This window comes from Sphaerodactylus townsendi, linkage group LG06 (genome assembly GCF_021028975.2).
Source record: "Sphaerodactylus townsendi isolate TG3544 linkage group LG06, MPM_Stown_v2.3, whole genome shotgun sequence".
Taxonomy (NCBI): domain Eukaryota; kingdom Metazoa; phylum Chordata; class Lepidosauria; order Squamata; family Sphaerodactylidae; genus Sphaerodactylus; species Sphaerodactylus townsendi.
The window spans coordinates 68,455,823-68,474,248 of NC_059430.1; the positions used below are offsets into that span (position 1 = coordinate 68,455,823).

The 18,426-nt window shown below is 83.6% G+C and overlaps 1 protein-coding gene across 1 annotated transcript; it reads left to right on the forward strand.

Moving 5' to 3' along the window:
* Positions 1 to 369: 369 nt before the first annotated feature.
* LOC125434768 (basic proline-rich protein-like) lies at positions 370 to 1,392 on the forward strand (the record flags this gene model as incomplete). Its single annotated transcript, XM_048500450.1, has 1 exon — positions 370 to 1,392. A coding segment is annotated over one exon (1,023 nt), but the record flags the coding sequence as incomplete, so codon positions are not given.
* Between the last annotated feature and the right edge of the window lie 17,034 nt (positions 1,393 to 18,426).

The window sequence follows — 18,426 nt, forward strand, 5'->3', positions numbered from 1 at the left end:
GTGGGACAACTCTGTCTTGCAGACCCTGAAAAACTGCATCAAATTCCACAGGGCCCAGGTCTCCTCAGACAGAGCATTCCACCAGATTGGAATAAGGGCTGAATATGCTAAATTGGTCCAGTGTATGACCCAAAGATGAATATTTGTTTCAGGCAAGAGCTTGTGGATGTATTCCCGGATATGCTAAATGACTGTGGCTTAGAGCAGATGGTTGTGGAACCAACCACCCCCCCCCCCCCCCACCTCCCCCCCTCCCTCCCCCCCCCCCCCCCCACCCCCCCCCCCCCACCCCTCCCCCCCCCCCCCCACCCCCCCCCCACCCCACCCCCCCCCCCCCCCCCTCCCCCCCCCCACCCCCCCCCCCCCCCACCCCCCCCCCCCCCCACCCCCCCCCCCCCCCACCCCCCCCCCCCCCCACCCCCCCCCCCCCCCACCCCCCCCCCCCCCCACCCCCCCCCCCCCCCACCCCCCCCCCCCCCCACCCCCCCCCCCCCCCACCCCCCCCCCCCCCCACCCCCCCCCCCCCCCACCCCCCCCCCCCCCCACCCCCCCCCCCCCCCACCCCCCCCCCCCCCCACCCCCCCCCCCCCCCACCCCCCCCCCCCCCCACCCCCCCCCCCCCCCACCCCCCCCCCCCCCCACCCCCCCCCCCCCCCACCCCCCCCCCCCCCCACCCCCCCCCCCCCCCACCCCCCCCCCCCCCCACCCCCCCCCCCCCCCACCCCCCCCCCCCCCCACCCCCCCCCCCCCCCACCCCCCCCCCCCCCCACCCCCCCCCCCCCCCACCCCCCCCCCCCCCCACCCCCCCCCCCCCCCACCCCCCCCCCCCCCCACCCCCCCCCCCCCCCACCCCCCCCCCCCCCCACCCCCCCCCCCCCCCACCCCCCCCCCCCCCCACCCCCCCCCCCCCCCACCCCCCCCCCCCCCCACCCCCCCCCCCCCCCACCCCCCCCCCCCCCCACCCCCCCCCCCCCCCACCCCCCCCCCCCCCCACCCCCCCCCCCCCCCACCCCCCCCCCCCCCCACCCCCCCCCCCCCCCACCCCCCCCCCCCCCCACCCCCCCCCCCCCCCACCCCCCCCCCCCCCCACCCCCCCCCCCCCCCACCCCCCCCCCCCCCCACCCCCCCCCCCCCCCACCCCCCCCCCCCCCCACCCCCCCCCCCCCCCACCCCCCCCCCCCCCCACCCCCCCCCCCCCCCACCCCCCCCCCCCCCCACCCCCCCCCCCCCCCACCCCCCCCCCCCCCCACCCCCCCCCCCCCCCACCCCCCCCCCCCCCCACCCCCCCCCCCCCCCACCCCCCCCCCCCCCCACCCCCCCCCCCCCCCACCCCCCCCCCCCCCCACCCCCCCCCCCCCCCACCCCCCCCCCCCCCCACCCCCCCCCCCCCCCACCCCCCCCCCCCCCCACCCCCCCCCCCCCCCACCCCCCCCCCCCCCCACCCCCCCCCCCCCCCACCCCCCCCCCCCCCCACCCCCCCCCCCCCCCACCCCCCCCCCCCCCCACCCCCCCCCCCCCCCACCCCCCCCCCCCCCCACCCCCCCCCCCCCCCACCCCCCCCCCCCCCCACCCCCCCCCCCCCCCACCCCCCCCCCCCCCCACCCCCCCCCCCCCCCACCCCCCCCCCCCCCCACCCCCCCCCCCCCCCACCCCCCCCCCCCCCCACCCCCCCCCCCCCCCACCCCCCCCCCCCCCCACCCCCCCCCCCCCCCACCCCCCCCCCCCCCCACCCCCCCCCCCCCCCACCCCCCCCCCCCCCCACCCCCCCCCCCCCCCACCCCCCCCCCCCCCCACCCCCCCCCCCCCCCACCCCCCCCCCCCCCCACCCCCCCCCCCCCCCACCCCCCCCCCCCCCCACCCCCCCCCCCCCCCACCCCCCCCCCCCCCCACCCCCCCCCCCCCCCACCCCCCCCCCCCCCCACCCCCCCCCCCCCCCACCCCCCCCCCCCCCCACCCCCCCCCCCCCCCACCCCCCCCCCCCCCCACCCCCCCCCCCCCCCACCCCCCCCCCCCCCCACCCCCCCCCCCCCCCACCCCCCCCCCCCCCCACCCCCCCCCCCCCCCACCCCCCCCCCCCCCCACCCCCCCCCCCCCCCACCCCCCCCCCCCCCCACCCCCCCCCCCCCCCACCCCCCCCCCCCCCCACCCCCCCCCCCCCCCACCCCCCCCCCCCCCCACCCCCCCCCCCCCCCACCCCCCCCCCCCCCCACCCCCCCCCCCCCCCACCCCCCCCCCCCCCCACCCCCCCCCCCCCCCACCCCCCCCCCCCCCCACCCCCCCCCCCCCCCACCCCCCCCCCCCCCCACCCCCCCCCCCCCCCACCCCCCCCCCCCCCCACCCCCCCCCCCCCCCACCCCCCCCCCCCCCCACCCCCCCCCCCCCCCACCCCCCCCCCCCCCCACCCCCCCCCCCCCCCACCCCCCCCCCCCCCCACCCCCCCCCCCCCCCACCCCCCCCCCCCCCCACCCCCCCCCCCCCCCACCCCCCCCCCCCCCCACCCCCCCCCCCCCCCACCCCCCCCCCCCCCCACCCCCCCCCCCCCCCACCCCCCCCCCCCCCCACCCCCCCCCCCCCCCACCCCCCCCCCCCCCCACCCCCCCCCCCCCCCACCCCCCCCCCCCCCCACCCCCCCCCCCCCCCACCCCCCCCCCCCCCCACCCCCCCCCCCCCCCACCCCCCCCCCCCCCCACCCCCCCCCCCCCCCACCCCCCCCCCCCCCCACCCCCCCCCCCCCCCACCCCCCCCCCCCCCCACCCCCCCCCCCCCCCACCCCCCCCCCCCCCCACCCCCCCCCCCCCCCACCCCCCCCCCCCCCCACCCCCCCCCCCCCCCACCCCCCCCCCCCCCCACCCCCCCCCCCCCCCACCCCCCCCCCCCCCCACCCCCCCCCCCCCCCACCCCCCCCCCCCCCCACCCCCCCCCCCCCCCACCCCCCCCCCCCCCCACCCCCCCCCCCCCCCACCCCCCCCCCCCCCCACCCCCCCCCCCCCCCACCCCCCCCCCCCCCCACCCCCCCCCCCCCCCACCCCCCCCCCCCCCCACCCCCCCCCCCCCCCACCCCCCCCCCCCCCCACCCCCCCCCCCCCCCACCCCCCCCCCCCCCCACCCCCCCCCCCCCCCACCCCCCCCCCCCCCCACCCCCCCCCCCCCCCACCCCCCCCCCCCCCCACCCCCCCCCCCCCCCACCCCCCCCCCCCCCCACCCCCCCCCCCCCCCACCCCCCCCCCCCCCCACCCCCCCCCCCCCCCACCCCCCCCCCCCCCCACCCCCCCCCCCCCCCACCCCCCCCCCCCCCCACCCCCCCCCCCCCCCACCCCCCCCCCCCCCCACCCCCCCCCCCCCCCACCCCCCCCCCCCCCCACCCCCCCCCCCCCCCACCCCCCCCCCCCCCCACCCCCCCCCCCCCCCACCCCCCCCCCCCCCCACCCCCCCCCCCCCCCACCCCCCCCCCCCCCCACCCCCCCCCCCCCCCACCCCCCCCCCCCCCCACCCCCCCCCCCCCCCACCCCCCCCCCCCCCCACCCCCCCCCCCCCCCACCCCCCCCCCCCCCCACCCCCCCCCCCCCCCACCCCCCCCCCCCCCCACCCCCCCCCCCCCCCACCCCCCCCCCCCCCCACCCCCCCCCCCCCCCACCCCCCCCCCCCCCCACCCCCCCCCCCCCCCACCCCCCCCCCCCCCCACCCCCCCCCCCCCCCACCCCCCCCCCCCCCCACCCCCCCCCCCCCCCACCCCCCCCCCCCCCCACCCCCCCCCCCCCCCACCCCCCCCCCCCCCCACCCCCCCCCCCCCCCACCCCCCCCCCCCCCCACCCCCCCCCCCCCCCACCCCCCCCCCCCCCCACCCCCCCCCCCCCCCACCCCCCCCCCCCCCCACCCCCCCCCCCCCCCACCCCCCCCCCCCCCCACCCCCCCCCCCCCCCACCCCCCCCCCCCCCCACCCCCCCCCCCCCCCACCCCCCCCCCCCCCCACCCCCCCCCCCCCCCACCCCCCCCCCCCCCCACCCCCCCCCCCCCCCACCCCCCCCCCCCCCCACCCCCCCCCCCCCCCACCCCCCCCCCCCCCCACCCCCCCCCCCCCCCACCCCCCCCCCCCCCCACCCCCCCCCCCCCCCACCCCCCCCCCCCCCCACCCCCCCCCCCCCCCACCCCCCCCCCCCCCCACCCCCCCCCCCCCCCACCCCCCCCCCCCCCCACCCCCCCCCCCCCCCACCCCCCCCCCCCCCCACCCCCCCCCCCCCCCACCCCCCCCCCCCCCCACCCCCCCCCCCCCCCACCCCCCCCCCCCCCCACCCCCCCCCCCCCCCACCCCCCCCCCCCCCCACCCCCCCCCCCCCCCACCCCCCCCCCCCCCCACCCCCCCCCCCCCCCACCCCCCCCCCCCCCCACCCCCCCCCCCCCCCACCCCCCCCCCCCCCCACCCCCCCCCCCCCCCACCCCCCCCCCCCCCCACCCCCCCCCCCCCCCACCCCCCCCCCCCCCCACCCCCCCCCCCCCCCACCCCCCCCCCCCCCCACCCCCCCCCCCCCCCACCCCCCCCCCCCCCCACCCCCCCCCCCCCCCACCCCCCCCCCCCCCCACCCCCCCCCCCCCCCACCCCCCCCCCCCCCCACCCCCCCCCCCCCCCACCCCCCCCCCCCCCCACCCCCCCCCCCCCCCACCCCCCCCCCCCCCCACCCCCCCCCCCCCCCACCCCCCCCCCCCCCCACCCCCCCCCCCCCCCACCCCCCCCCCCCCCCACCCCCCCCCCCCCCCACCCCCCCCCCCCCCCACCCCCCCCCCCCCCCACCCCCCCCCCCCCCCACCCCCCCCCCCCCCCACCCCCCCCCCCCCCCACCCCCCCCCCCCCCCACCCCCCCCCCCCCCCACCCCCCCCCCCCCCCACCCCCCCCCCCCCCCACCCCCCCCCCCCCCCACCCCCCCCCCCCCCCACCCCCCCCCCCCCCCACCCCCCCCCCCCCCCACCCCCCCCCCCCCCCACCCCCCCCCCCCCCCACCCCCCCCCCCCCCCACCCCCCCCCCCCCCCACCCCCCCCCCCCCCCACCCCCCCCCCCCCCCACCCCCCCCCCCCCCCACCCCCCCCCCCCCCCACCCCCCCCCCCCCCCACCCCCCCCCCCCCCCACCCCCCCCCCCCCCCACCCCCCCCCCCCCCCACCCCCCCCCCCCCCCACCCCCCCCCCCCCCCACCCCCCCCCCCCCCCACCCCCCCCCCCCCCCACCCCCCCCCCCCCCCACCCCCCCCCCCCCCCACCCCCCCCCCCCCCCACCCCCCCCCCCCCCCACCCCCCCCCCCCCCCACCCCCCCCCCCCCCCACCCCCCCCCCCCCCCACCCCCCCCCCCCCCCACCCCCCCCCCCCCCCACCCCCCCCCCCCCCCACCCCCCCCCCCCCCCACCCCCCCCCCCCCCCACCCCCCCCCCCCCCCACCCCCCCCCCCCCCCACCCCCCCCCCCCCCCACCCCCCCCCCCCCCCACCCCCCCCCCCCCCCACCCCCCCCCCCCCCCACCCCCCCCCCCCCCCACCCCCCCCCCCCCCCACCCCCCCCCCCCCCCACCCCCCCCCCCCCCCACCCCCCCCCCCCCCCACCCCCCCCCCCCCCCACCCCCCCCCCCCCCCACCCCCCCCCCCCCCCACCCCCCCCCCCCCCCACCCCCCCCCCCCCCCACCCCCCCCCCCCCCCACCCCCCCCCCCCCCCACCCCCCCCCCCCCCCACCCCCCCCCCCCCCCACCCCCCCCCCCCCCCACCCCCCCCCCCCCCCACCCCCCCCCCCCCCCACCCCCCCCCCCCCCCACCCCCCCCCCCCCCCACCCCCCCCCCCCCCCACCCCCCCCCCCCCCCACCCCCCCCCCCCCCCACCCCCCCCCCCCCCCACCCCCCCCCCCCCCCACCCCCCCCCCCCCCCACCCCCCCCCCCCCCCACCCCCCCCCCCCCCCACCCCCCCCCCCCCCCACCCCCCCCCCCCCCCACCCCCCCCCCCCCCCACCCCCCCCCCCCCCCACCCCCCCCCCCCCCCACCCCCCCCCCCCCCCACCCCCCCCCCCCCCCACCCCCCCCCCCCCCCACCCCCCCCCCCCCCCACCCCCCCCCCCCCCCACCCCCCCCCCCCCCCACCCCCCCCCCCCCCCACCCCCCCCCCCCCCCACCCCCCCCCCCCCCCACCCCCCCCCCCCCCCACCCCCCCCCCCCCCCACCCCCCCCCCCCCCCACCCCCCCCCCCCCCCACCCCCCCCCCCCCCCACCCCCCCCCCCCCCCACCCCCCCCCCCCCCCACCCCCCCCCCCCCCCACCCCCCCCCCCCCCCACCCCCCCCCCCCCCCACCCCCCCCCCCCCCCACCCCCCCCCCCCCCCACCCCCCCCCCCCCCCACCCCCCCCCCCCCCCACCCCCCCCCCCCCCCACCCCCCCCCCCCCCCACCCCCCCCCCCCCCCACCCCCCCCCCCCCCCACCCCCCCCCCCCCCCACCCCCCCCCCCCCCCACCCCCCCCCCCCCCCACCCCCCCCCCCCCCCACCCCCCCCCCCCCCCACCCCCCCCCCCCCCCACCCCCCCCCCCCCCCACCCCCCCCCCCCCCCACCCCCCCCCCCCCCCACCCCCCCCCCCCCCCACCCCCCCCCCCCCCCACCCCCCCCCCCCCCCACCCCCCCCCCCCCCCACCCCCCCCCCCCCCCACCCCCCCCCCCCCCCACCCCCCCCCCCCCCCACCCCCCCCCCCCCCCACCCCCCCCCCCCCCCACCCCCCCCCCCCCCCACCCCCCCCCCCCCCCACCCCCCCCCCCCCCCACCCCCCCCCCCCCCCACCCCCCCCCCCCCCCACCCCCCCCCCCCCCCACCCCCCCCCCCCCCCACCCCCCCCCCCCCCCACCCCCCCCCCCCCCCACCCCCCCCCCCCCCCACCCCCCCCCCCCCCCACCCCCCCCCCCCCCCACCCCCCCCCCCCCCCACCCCCCCCCCCCCCCACCCCCCCCCCCCCCCACCCCCCCCCCCCCCCACCCCCCCCCCCCCCCACCCCCCCCCCCCCCCACCCCCCCCCCCCCCCACCCCCCCCCCCCCCCACCCCCCCCCCCCCCCACCCCCCCCCCCCCCCACCCCCCCCCCCCCCCACCCCCCCCCCCCCCCACCCCCCCCCCCCCCCACCCCCCCCCCCCCCCACCCCCCCCCCCCCCCACCCCCCCCCCCCCCCACCCCCCCCCCCCCCCACCCCCCCCCCCCCCCACCCCCCCCCCCCCCCACCCCCCCCCCCCCCCACCCCCCCCCCCCCCCACCCCCCCCCCCCCCCACCCCCCCCCCCCCCCACCCCCCCCCCCCCCCACCCCCCCCCCCCCCCACCCCCCCCCCCCCCCACCCCCCCCCCCCCCCACCCCCCCCCCCCCCCACCCCCCCCCCCCCCCACCCCCCCCCCCCCCCACCCCCCCCCCCCCCCACCCCCCCCCCCCCCCACCCCCCCCCCCCCCCACCCCCCCCCCCCCCCACCCCCCCCCCCCCCCACCCCCCCCCCCCCCCACCCCCCCCCCCCCCCACCCCCCCCCCCCCCCACCCCCCCCCCCCCCCACCCCCCCCCCCCCCCACCCCCCCCCCCCCCCACCCCCCCCCCCCCCCACCCCCCCCCCCCCCCACCCCCCCCCCCCCCCACCCCCCCCCCCCCCCACCCCCCCCCCCCCCCACCCCCCCCCCCCCCCACCCCCCCCCCCCCCCACCCCCCCCCCCCCCCACCCCCCCCCCCCCCCACCCCCCCCCCCCCCCACCCCCCCCCCCCCCCACCCCCCCCCCCCCCCACCCCCCCCCCCCCCCACCCCCCCCCCCCCCCACCCCCCCCCCCCCCCACCCCCCCCCCCCCCCACCCCCCCCCCCCCCCACCCCCCCCCCCCCCCACCCCCCCCCCCCCCCACCCCCCCCCCCCCCCACCCCCCCCCCCCCCCACCCCCCCCCCCCCCCACCCCCCCCCCCCCCCACCCCCCCCCCCCCCCACCCCCCCCCCCCCCCACCCCCCCCCCCCCCCACCCCCCCCCCCCCCCACCCCCCCCCCCCCCCACCCCCCCCCCCCCCCACCCCCCCCCCCCCCCACCCCCCCCCCCCCCCACCCCCCCCCCCCCCCACCCCCCCCCCCCCCCACCCCCCCCCCCCCCCACCCCCCCCCCCCCCCACCCCCCCCCCCCCCCACCCCCCCCCCCCCCCACCCCCCCCCCCCCCCACCCCCCCCCCCCCCCACCCCCCCCCCCCCCCACCCCCCCCCCCCCCCACCCCCCCCCCCCCCCACCCCCCCCCCCCCCCACCCCCCCCCCCCCCCACCCCCCCCCCCCCCCACCCCCCCCCCCCCCCACCCCCCCCCCCCCCCACCCCCCCCCCCCCCCACCCCCCCCCCCCCCCACCCCCCCCCCCCCCCACCCCCCCCCCCCCCCACCCCCCCCCCCCCCCACCCCCCCCCCCCCCCACCCCCCCCCCCCCCCACCCCCCCCCCCCCCCACCCCCCCCCCCCCCCACCCCCCCCCCCCCCCACCCCCCCCCCCCCCCACCCCCCCCCCCCCCCACCCCCCCCCCCCCCCACCCCCCCCCCCCCCCACCCCCCCCCCCCCCCACCCCCCCCCCCCCCCACCCCCCCCCCCCCCCACCCCCCCCCCCCCCCACCCCCCCCCCCCCCCACCCCCCCCCCCCCCCACCCCCCCCCCCCCCCACCCCCCCCCCCCCCCACCCCCCCCCCCCCCCACCCCCCCCCCCCCCCACCCCCCCCCCCCCCCACCCCCCCCCCCCCCCACCCCCCCCCCCCCCCACCCCCCCCCCCCCCCACCCCCCCCCCCCCCCACCCCCCCCCCCCCCCACCCCCCCCCCCCCCCACCCCCCCCCCCCCCCACCCCCCCCCCCCCCCACCCCCCCCCCCCCCCACCCCCCCCCCCCCCCACCCCCCCCCCCCCCCACCCCCCCCCCCCCCCACCCCCCCCCCCCCCCACCCCCCCCCCCCCCCACCCCCCCCCCCCCCCACCCCCCCCCCCCCCCACCCCCCCCCCCCCCCACCCCCCCCCCCCCCCACCCCCCCCCCCCCCCACCCCCCCCCCCCCCCACCCCCCCCCCCCCCCACCCCCCCCCCCCCCCACCCCCCCCCCCCCCCACCCCCCCCCCCCCCCACCCCCCCCCCCCCCCACCCCCCCCCCCCCCCACCCCCCCCCCCCCCCACCCCCCCCCCCCCCCACCCCCCCCCCCCCCCACCCCCCCCCCCCCCCACCCCCCCCCCCCCCCACCCCCCCCCCCCCCCACCCCCCCCCCCCCCCACCCCCCCCCCCCCCCACCCCCCCCCCCCCCCACCCCCCCCCCCCCCCACCCCCCCCCCCCCCCACCCCCCCCCCCCCCCACCCCCCCCCCCCCCCACCCCCCCCCCCCCCCACCCCCCCCCCCCCCCACCCCCCCCCCCCCCCACCCCCCCCCCCCCCCACCCCCCCCCCCCCCCACCCCCCCCCCCCCCCACCCCCCCCCCCCCCCACCCCCCCCCCCCCCCACCCCCCCCCCCCCCCACCCCCCCCCCCCCCCACCCCCCCCCCCCCCCACCCCCCCCCCCCCCCACCCCCCCCCCCCCCCACCCCCCCCCCCCCCCACCCCCCCCCCCCCCCACCCCCCCCCCCCCCCACCCCCCCCCCCCCCCACCCCCCCCCCCCCCCACCCCCCCCCCCCCCCACCCCCCCCCCCCCCCACCCCCCCCCCCCCCCACCCCCCCCCCCCCCCACCCCCCCCCCCCCCCACCCCCCCCCCCCCCCACCCCCCCCCCCCCCCACCCCCCCCCCCCCCCACCCCCCCCCCCCCCCACCCCCCCCCCCCCCCACCCCCCCCCCCCCCCACCCCCCCCCCCCCCCACCCCCCCCCCCCCCCACCCCCCCCCCCCCCCACCCCCCCCCCCCCCCACCCCCCCCCCCCCCCACCCCCCCCCCCCCCCACCCCCCCCCCCCCCCACCCCCCCCCCCCCCCACCCCCCCCCCCCCCCACCCCCCCCCCCCCCCACCCCCCCCCCCCCCCACCCCCCCCCCCCCCCACCCCCCCCCCCCCCCACCCCCCCCCCCCCCCACCCCCCCCCCCCCCCACCCCCCCCCCCCCCCACCCCCCCCCCCCCCCACCCCCCCCCCCCCCCACCCCCCCCCCCCCCCACCCCCCCCCCCCCCCACCCCCCCCCCCCCCCACCCCCCCCCCCCCCCACCCCCCCCCCCCCCCACCCCCCCCCCCCCCCACCCCCCCCCCCCCCCACCCCCCCCCCCCCCCACCCCCCCCCCCCCCCACCCCCCCCCCCCCCCACCCCCCCCCCCCCCCACCCCCCCCCCCCCCCACCCCCCCCCCCCCCCACCCCCCCCCCCCCCCACCCCCCCCCCCCCCCACCCCCCCCCCCCCCCACCCCCCCCCCCCCCCACCCCCCCCCCCCCCCACCCCCCCCCCCCCCCACCCCCCCCCCCCCCCACCCCCCCCCCCCCCCACCCCCCCCCCCCCCCACCCCCCCCCCCCCCCACCCCCCCCCCCCCCCACCCCCCCCCCCCCCCACCCCCCCCCCCCCCCACCCCCCCCCCCCCCCACCCCCCCCCCCCCCCACCCCCCCCCCCCCCCACCCCCCCCCCCCCCCACCCCCCCCCCCCCCCACCCCCCCCCCCCCCCACCCCCCCCCCCCCCCACCCCCCCCCCCCCCCACCCCCCCCCCCCCCCACCCCCCCCCCCCCCCACCCCCCCCCCCCCCCACCCCCCCCCCCCCCCACCCCCCCCCCCCCCCACCCCCCCCCCCCCCCACCCCCCCCCCCCCCCACCCCCCCCCCCCCCCACCCCCCCCCCCCCCCACCCCCCCCCCCCCCCACCCCCCCCCCCCCCCACCCCCCCCCCCCCCCACCCCCCCCCCCCCCCACCCCCCCCCCCCCCCACCCCCCCCCCCCCCCACCCCCCCCCCCCCCCACCCCCCCCCCCCCCCACCCCCCCCCCCCCCCACCCCCCCCCCCCCCCACCCCCCCCCCCCCCCACCCCCCCCCCCCCCCACCCCCCCCCCCCCCCACCCCCCCCCCCCCCCACCCCCCCCCCCCCCCACCCCCCCCCCCCCCCACCCCCCCCCCCCCCCACCCCCCCCCCCCCCCACCCCCCCCCCCCCCCACCCCCCCCCCCCCCCACCCCCCCCCCCCCCCACCCCCCCCCCCCCCCACCCCCCCCCCCCCCCACCCCCCCCCCCCCCCACCCCCCCCCCCCCCCACCCCCCCCCCCCCCCACCCCCCCCCCCCCCCACCCCCCCCCCCCCCCACCCCCCCCCCCCCCCACCCCCCCCCCCCCCCACCCCCCCCCCCCCCCACCCCCCCCCCCCCCCACCCCCCCCCCCCCCCACCCCCCCCCCCCCCCACCCCCCCCCCCCCCCACCCCCCCCCCCCCCCACCCCCCCCCCCCCCCACCCCCCCCCCCCCCCACCCCCCCCCCCCCCCACCCCCCCCCCCCCCCACCCCCCCCCCCCCCCACCCCCCCCCCCCCCCACCCCCCCCCCCCCCCACCCCCCCCCCCCCCCACCCCCCCCCCCCCCCACCCCCCCCCCCCCCCACCCCCCCCCCCCCCCACCCCCCCCCCCCCCCACCCCCCCCCCCCCCCACCCCCCCCCCCCCCCACCCCCCCCCCCCCCCACCCCCCCCCCCCCCCACCCCCCCCCCCCCCCACCCCCCCCCCCCCCCACCCCCCCCCCCCCCCACCCCCCCCCCCCCCCACCCCCCCCCCCCCCCACCCCCCCCCCCCCCCACCCCCCCCCCCCCCCACCCCCCCCCCCCCCCACCCCCCCCCCCCCCCACCCCCCCCCCCCCCCACCCCCCCCCCCCCCCACCCCCCCCCCCCCCCACCCCCCCCCCCCCCCACCCCCCCCCCCCCCCACCCCCCCCCCCCCCCACCCCCCCCCCCCCCCACCCCCCCCCCCCCCCACCCCCCCCCCCCCCCACCCCCCCCCCCCCCCACCCCCCCCCCCCCCCACCCCCCCCCCCCCCCACCCCCCCCCCCCCCCACCCCCCCCCCCCCCCACCCCCCCCCCCCCCCACCCCCCCCCCCCCCCACCCCCCCCCCCCCCCACCCCCCCCCCCCCCCACCCCCCCCCCCCCCCACCCCCCCCCCCCCCCACCCCCCCCCCCCCCCACCCCCCCCCCCCCCCACCCCCCCCCCCCCCCACCCCCCCCCCCCCCCACCCCCCCCCCCCCCCACCCCCCCCCCCCCCCACCCCCCCCCCCCCCCACCCCCCCCCCCCCCCACCCCCCCCCCCCCCCACCCCCCCCCCCCCCCACCCCCCCCCCCCCCCACCCCCCCCCCCCCCCACCCCCCCCCCCCCCCACCCCCCCCCCCCCCCACCCCCCCCCCCCCCCACCCCCCCCCCCCCCCACCCCCCCCCCCCCCCACCCCCCCCCCCCCCCACCCCCCCCCCCCCCCACCCCCCCCCCCCCCCACCCCCCCCCCCCCCCACCCCCCCCCCCCCCCACCCCCCCCCCCCCCCACCCCCCCCCCCCCCCACCCCCCCCCCCCCCCACCCCCCCCCCCCCCCACCCCCCCCCCCCCCCACCCCCCCCCCCCCCCACCCCCCCCCCCCCCCACCCCCCCCCCCCCCCACCCCCCCCCCCCCCCACCCCCCCCCCCCCCCACCCCCCCCCCCCCCCACCCCCCCCCCCCCCCACCCCCCCCCCCCCCCACCCCCCCCCCCCCCCACCCCCCCCCCCCCCCACCCCCCCCCCCCCCCACCCCCCCCCCCCCCCACCCCCCCCCCCCCCCACCCCCCCCCCCCCCCACCCCCCCCCCCCCCCACCCCCCCCCCCCCCCACCCCCCCCCCCCCCCACCCCCCCCCCCCCCCACCCCCCCCCCCCCCCACCCCCCCCCCCCCCCACCCCCCCCCCCCCCCACCCCCCCCCCCCCCCACCCCCCCCCCCCCCCACCCCCCCCCCCCCCCACCCCCCCCCCCCCCCACCCCCCCCCCCCCCCACCCCCCCCCCCCCCCACCCCCCCCCCCCCCCACCCCCCCCCCCCCCCACCCCCCCCCCCCCCCACCCCCCCCCCCCCCCACCCCCCCCCCCCCCCACCCCCCCCCCCCCCCACCCCCCCCCCCCCCCACCCCCCCCCCCCCCCACCCCCCCCCCCCCCCACCCCCCCCCCCCCCCACCCCCCCCCCCCCCCACCCCCCCCCCCCCCCACCCCCCCCCCCCCCCACCCCCCCCCCCCCCCACCCCCCCCCCCCCCCACCCCCCCCCCCCCCCACCCCCCCCCCCCCCCACCCCCCCCCCCCCCCACCCCCCCCCCCCCCCACCCCCCCCCCCCCCCACCCCCCCCCCCCCCCACCCCCCCCCCCCCCCACCCCCCCCCCCCCCCACCCCCCCCCCCCCCCACCCCCCCCCCCCCCCACCCCCCCCCCCCCCCACCCCCCCCCCCCCCCACCCCCCCCCCCCCCCACCCCCCCCCCCCCCCACCCCCCCCCCCCCCCACCCCCCCCCCCCCCCACCCCCCCCCCCCCCCACCCCCCCCCCCCCCCACCCCCCCCCCCCCCCACCCCCCCCCCCCCCCACCCCCCCCCCCCCCCACCCCCCCCCCCCCCCACCCCCCCCCCCCCCCACCCCCCCCCCCCCCCACCCCCCCCCCCCCCCACCCCCCCCCCCCCCCACCCCCCCCCCCCCCCACCCCCCCCCCCCCCCACCCCCCCCCCCCCCCACCCCCCCCCCCCCCCACCCCCCCCCCCCCCCACCCCCCCCCCCCCCCACCCCCCCCCCCCCCCACCCCCCCCCCCCCCCACCCCCCCCCCCCCCCACCCCCCCCCCCCCCCACCCCCCCCCCCCCCCACCCCCCCCCCCCCCCACCCCCCCCCCCCCCCACCCCCCCCCCCCCCCACCCCCCCCCCCCCCCACCCCCCCCCCCCCCCACCCCCCCCCCCCCCCACCCCCCCCCCCCCCCACCCCCCCCCCCCCCCACCCCCCCCCCCCCCCACCCCCCCCCCCCCCCACCCCCCCCCCCCCCCACCCCCCCCCCCCCCCACCCCCCCCCCCCCCCACCCCCCCCCCCCCCCACCCCCCCCCCCCCCCACCCCCCCCCCCCCCCACCCCCCCCCCCCCCCACCCCCCCCCCCCCCCACCCCCCCCCCCCCCCACCCCCCCCCCCCCCCACCCCCCCCCCCCCCCACCCCCCCCCCCCCCCACCCCCCCCCCCCCCCACCCCCCCCCCCCCCCACCCCCCCCCCCCCCCACCCCCCCCCCCCCCCACCCCCCCCCCCCCCCACCCCCCCCCCCCCCCACCCCCCCCCCCCCCCACCCCCCCCCCCCCCCACCCCCCCCCCCCCCCACCCCCCCCCCCCCCCACCCCCCCCCCCCCCCACCCCCCCCCCCCCCCACCCCCCCCCCCCCCCACCCCCCCCCCCCCCCACCCCCCCCCCCCCCCACCCCCCCCCCCCCCCACCCCCCCCCCCCCCCACCCCCCCCCCCCCCCACCCCCCCCCCCCCCCACCCCCCCCCCCCCCCACCCCCCCCCCCCCCCACCCCCCCCCCCCCCCACCCCCCCCCCCCCCCACCCCCCCCCCCCCCCACCCCCCCCCCCCCCCACCCCCCCCCCCCCCCACCCCCCCCCCCCCCCACCCCCCCCCCCCCCCACCCCCCCCCCCCCCCACCCCCCCCCCCCCCCACCCCCCCCCCCCCCCACCCCCCCCCCCCCCCACCCCCCCCCCCCCCCACCCCCCCCCCCCCCCACCCCCCCCCCCCCCCACCCCCCCCCCCCCCCACCCCCCCCCCCCCCCACCCCCCCCCCCCCCCACCCCCCCCCCCCCCCACCCCCCCCCCCCCCCACCCCCCCCCCCCCCCACCCCCCCCCCCCCCCACCCCCCCCCCCCCCCACCCCCCCCCCCCCCCACCCCCCCCCCCCCCCACCCCCCCCCCCCCCCACCCCCCCCCCCCCCCACCCCCCCCCCCCCCCACCCCCCCCCCCCCCCACCCCCCCCCCCCCCCACCCCCCCCCCCCCCCACCCCCCCCCCCCCCCACCCCCCCCCCCCCCCACCCCCCCCCCCCCCCACCCGCCCCCGCCCCCCCCACCCACCCCCCCACCCACCCCCCCCCCCCCCCACCCCCCCACCCCCACACCCCCCCCCCCCCCCACCCCCCCCCCCCCCCCCCCCCCCCCCCCCCCACCCCACCACCCCCCCACCCCCCCCCCCCCCCCCCCCCCCCCCCCCCCCCCCCCCCCCCCCCCCCCCCCCCCCCCTCCTCCTCCCCCCCCCCCCCCCCACCCCAAGAAGGTAAGGAGCCATTTGGGGTAAATGGTGGCTTCCACCCACTGCCATTTGCATCTTTGTTTTGGGAAATTAAGGATCACTCTGCATAACCCCAAGGGTCCATTTTTCCCTATAAGAAGTCCACTCTCCCAGTAACTATAGTTCAGTATCTCCAGACATTTCTCTGTCTGTGATACTGTTCCACAGCGCTGTTCCTCCAGGGCTAAACACAGGTCACTCAGTTCTGGTCATTGGACCATTCTACTCCAAGATCAGGTTACTATAATTTTATTTCCCCTCCCCATATATTCCTCATCTATTCCAGACCTATCCCCTAACAACTGCTTATATCCTAAGACTGTGGCTGTTTCCGCACATGCGCGGGAACGCAGCTCCACCGGCATGAATTGTGCTGGTGAAGGCTTGGAAACCATTCACACGCTATTGTGCAAGCGGCCCTGACTTTCTGCCCAGCCGAAGAGGCAGATCCACACAGAGCCACCTCTCGTCGGCCCCTTCCACTGACTTTCCTGTCCAGCATTGCTCTGGAGGGCTGCAGGGACCCGCCCACACTGCCCTCTGCAGCCCTCCAGAGCGATGCTGGACAGGAAGGTCAGTGGCGGCAACGGTAAAAGTGGCAGCATCCTGCTGGTGCGTTTCATACCGTGAAGGTGCGAAGATGCTGCTTTGCAAAAAGTGGCAGCTTCACATCCCTCCGGGGTGGCCAGGACAGTGCAGCAGCGCCTCCTATGCAAACAGCACCCCAGGGATGGTGTTTTTGCTGTCCCTGGGGTACTGTATTCCCCCCCCCCCGTGCAGAAAGGGCCAGAGTGTGAGTTCTGCTGATTTTATTGTGTGCTTATGTACCCCTATTATCCCTCAATAAAAATTGTTAAACTTTATTCATTCCCCTCTGAGTTTCTTGTGAAAGCTGACTGTTGTATACGTAGGCCTTTGGTGGTGAACCTTTGGCACTCCAGATGTTATGTACTACAATTCCCATCAGCCCCTGCCAGCATGGCCAACTGGGGATGATGGGAATTGTAGTCCATAACATCTGGAGTGCCAAAGGTTCACCACCACTGACATAGGCAATCAAGATTCCAAACTTGCCCAACCTTTTGCTAGCCAAGAATAATCTCCTGTTAATTCTGCACTCTAAAAAGGAGAGACTTTGGGTAACAACCTGGATAACTAATTGCTGAGCTTGTTTTGTTGCAGACACACATTCTCATCACTCTTCGATTTTTAATCAAGTCTAGTTATTTTTTCCATTTTTAAAACTGTTCAAAATTTTAACCAATAATACAAACCATACAGTAAAAATATATCAAACTTGCTATCTTACATTTTTTCCAACTATTGCAATTCATATTTATTAAATTTTTGATATATTCAAAAGTTTAGGATTTTTTTTAAATTATTCCTTTTGATCATCTAACAGAACATATCTACTAAATATTCTTACTTGTGCCCACTAAACATTTATTTGTAAGTTTCTAATTCTATAGTTTACTTCTCTTATCCTAAATTTATGTAAAATAGTAATATATTCCATTTATTTTGAAATTTCATAATTGGTCTATATAGTATAGGAGAGCTGTTACTCTTCTACTCTATAATGCTCTACCCTAAGCATTTAAAAATATCTTTATTATTTATTATTTAAAAGGGTAAAGGGTTACATTGTTGGGAGAAGGTCAGTTTTCCATAATTTTGCCAAGGTGAGATGAGCTGCTATAATTAAATGAAATAACAAGTATAGTTGTGATTTTTCAAAGATATCATCTGTCATATTTGGACCCAGAAGGTAAATTAAAGGTTCTTTTTAAAATTGTTTTTCTTTTTTTCTATTTCAGCATGTATTAATGATCAATAATTTTTAATTTTTGAACAGGTCCACCAGGAATGGAAGAATGTTCCTATCTCTTGTCTGCATTTCCAACATTTCAGTGAGTATTTTTTTTATTTATCTTAGAGATTGTAATGCTGAGTGGTAGCAGAGGATCTCATCTCGGAGGCTCTTCCCAATGCAGTTGATAATTATGTCTCTTTTTGTCTCTTGCAATTTTCGAGTTTACTAAATAAAGTCTGTCAATTTCTTTAATAGCATCGTTGTCCTCAAGTTCCAAGCCTTGACATAGCATTGGTAGAATTTGTTTCAGAAGATTTCAGAAGATTTTCATTTTCAACCTGTGATAGACCTCTGATTCTTAAGAAAGTCTCTGTTTTAATTCCAATAATGCCATATAATCCATTTGCTTCTCAAATTGATCTTTCAATGTATCTATCTTATCCTCTACTTCGCCTATGCACTCAGCATTATCATTTAAAACCATTTTTATTTGTTTCAAGGCCTTGTCAATCTTTTTGAATTGGCCCACGTTCTCTCTCAAGTCTTTCTTGATGTTTATCATTTCCTGTTCTACTTTTCCAAATTGTTCTTTTGTTTCACTTTGGAATCTGGCCTTGTTCTTTTGTTTCATTTTGTAAACTGAGCACTGTGCCAATCAAGTGCAACCCTTCACAATGGTTATTTTACTAGCACGCGCTGCTCCGTCCTCTCCGCAAAAAGTCCAATTGAGGTACAATCTATAAGTTTCTTGTTTCAGTTAGTTTTCATTTCAGAGTTGAAGGACCAAAGAATAGTCTTTGATTTGATTATTTCATATGTTTAAGTTAGTCAAAATGGCACTGACTTATTCCATTATGGCAAGGCCTTTTTTGTTGCCGATTAGTTATATCATACATTAGTTCAAGTTACTCTTATTATCATTGATAGTATGGCCTGTATAGAGTAGAGAGTAGAGATTAGCTCCTCAGCCAATATGCTCCTTATCTTAAATTTTGAACTCCTCTACCAGGAGAGAGAATATTTATTAATCCTCCATCTCGGGATGGTTAAGATTGGGTCTCGATTCTCTGGAGTTGTCTCAAGAGACGTCCATCAGCCACCATTTCCAATCGGAAGTCTCCTACCCTAAGCATTTATTGAAGGGAAATACACCAGGTCATCAATCAAAGATCTGAATCTGCCTAGATGGGAGCACAGAAACAGCAGAACATGTTCTATTTGAGTGCAAGATTTATAATTGTGTGTAGAATGGTCCATTGTCACCAGTTCTCATAGATTGCCTTCTCAATCAGACGAAATACAGACTGAAAACTTTACTATCAGACACAAACCAGGAGCTAACTTATAAAGTTACCAAGTACAT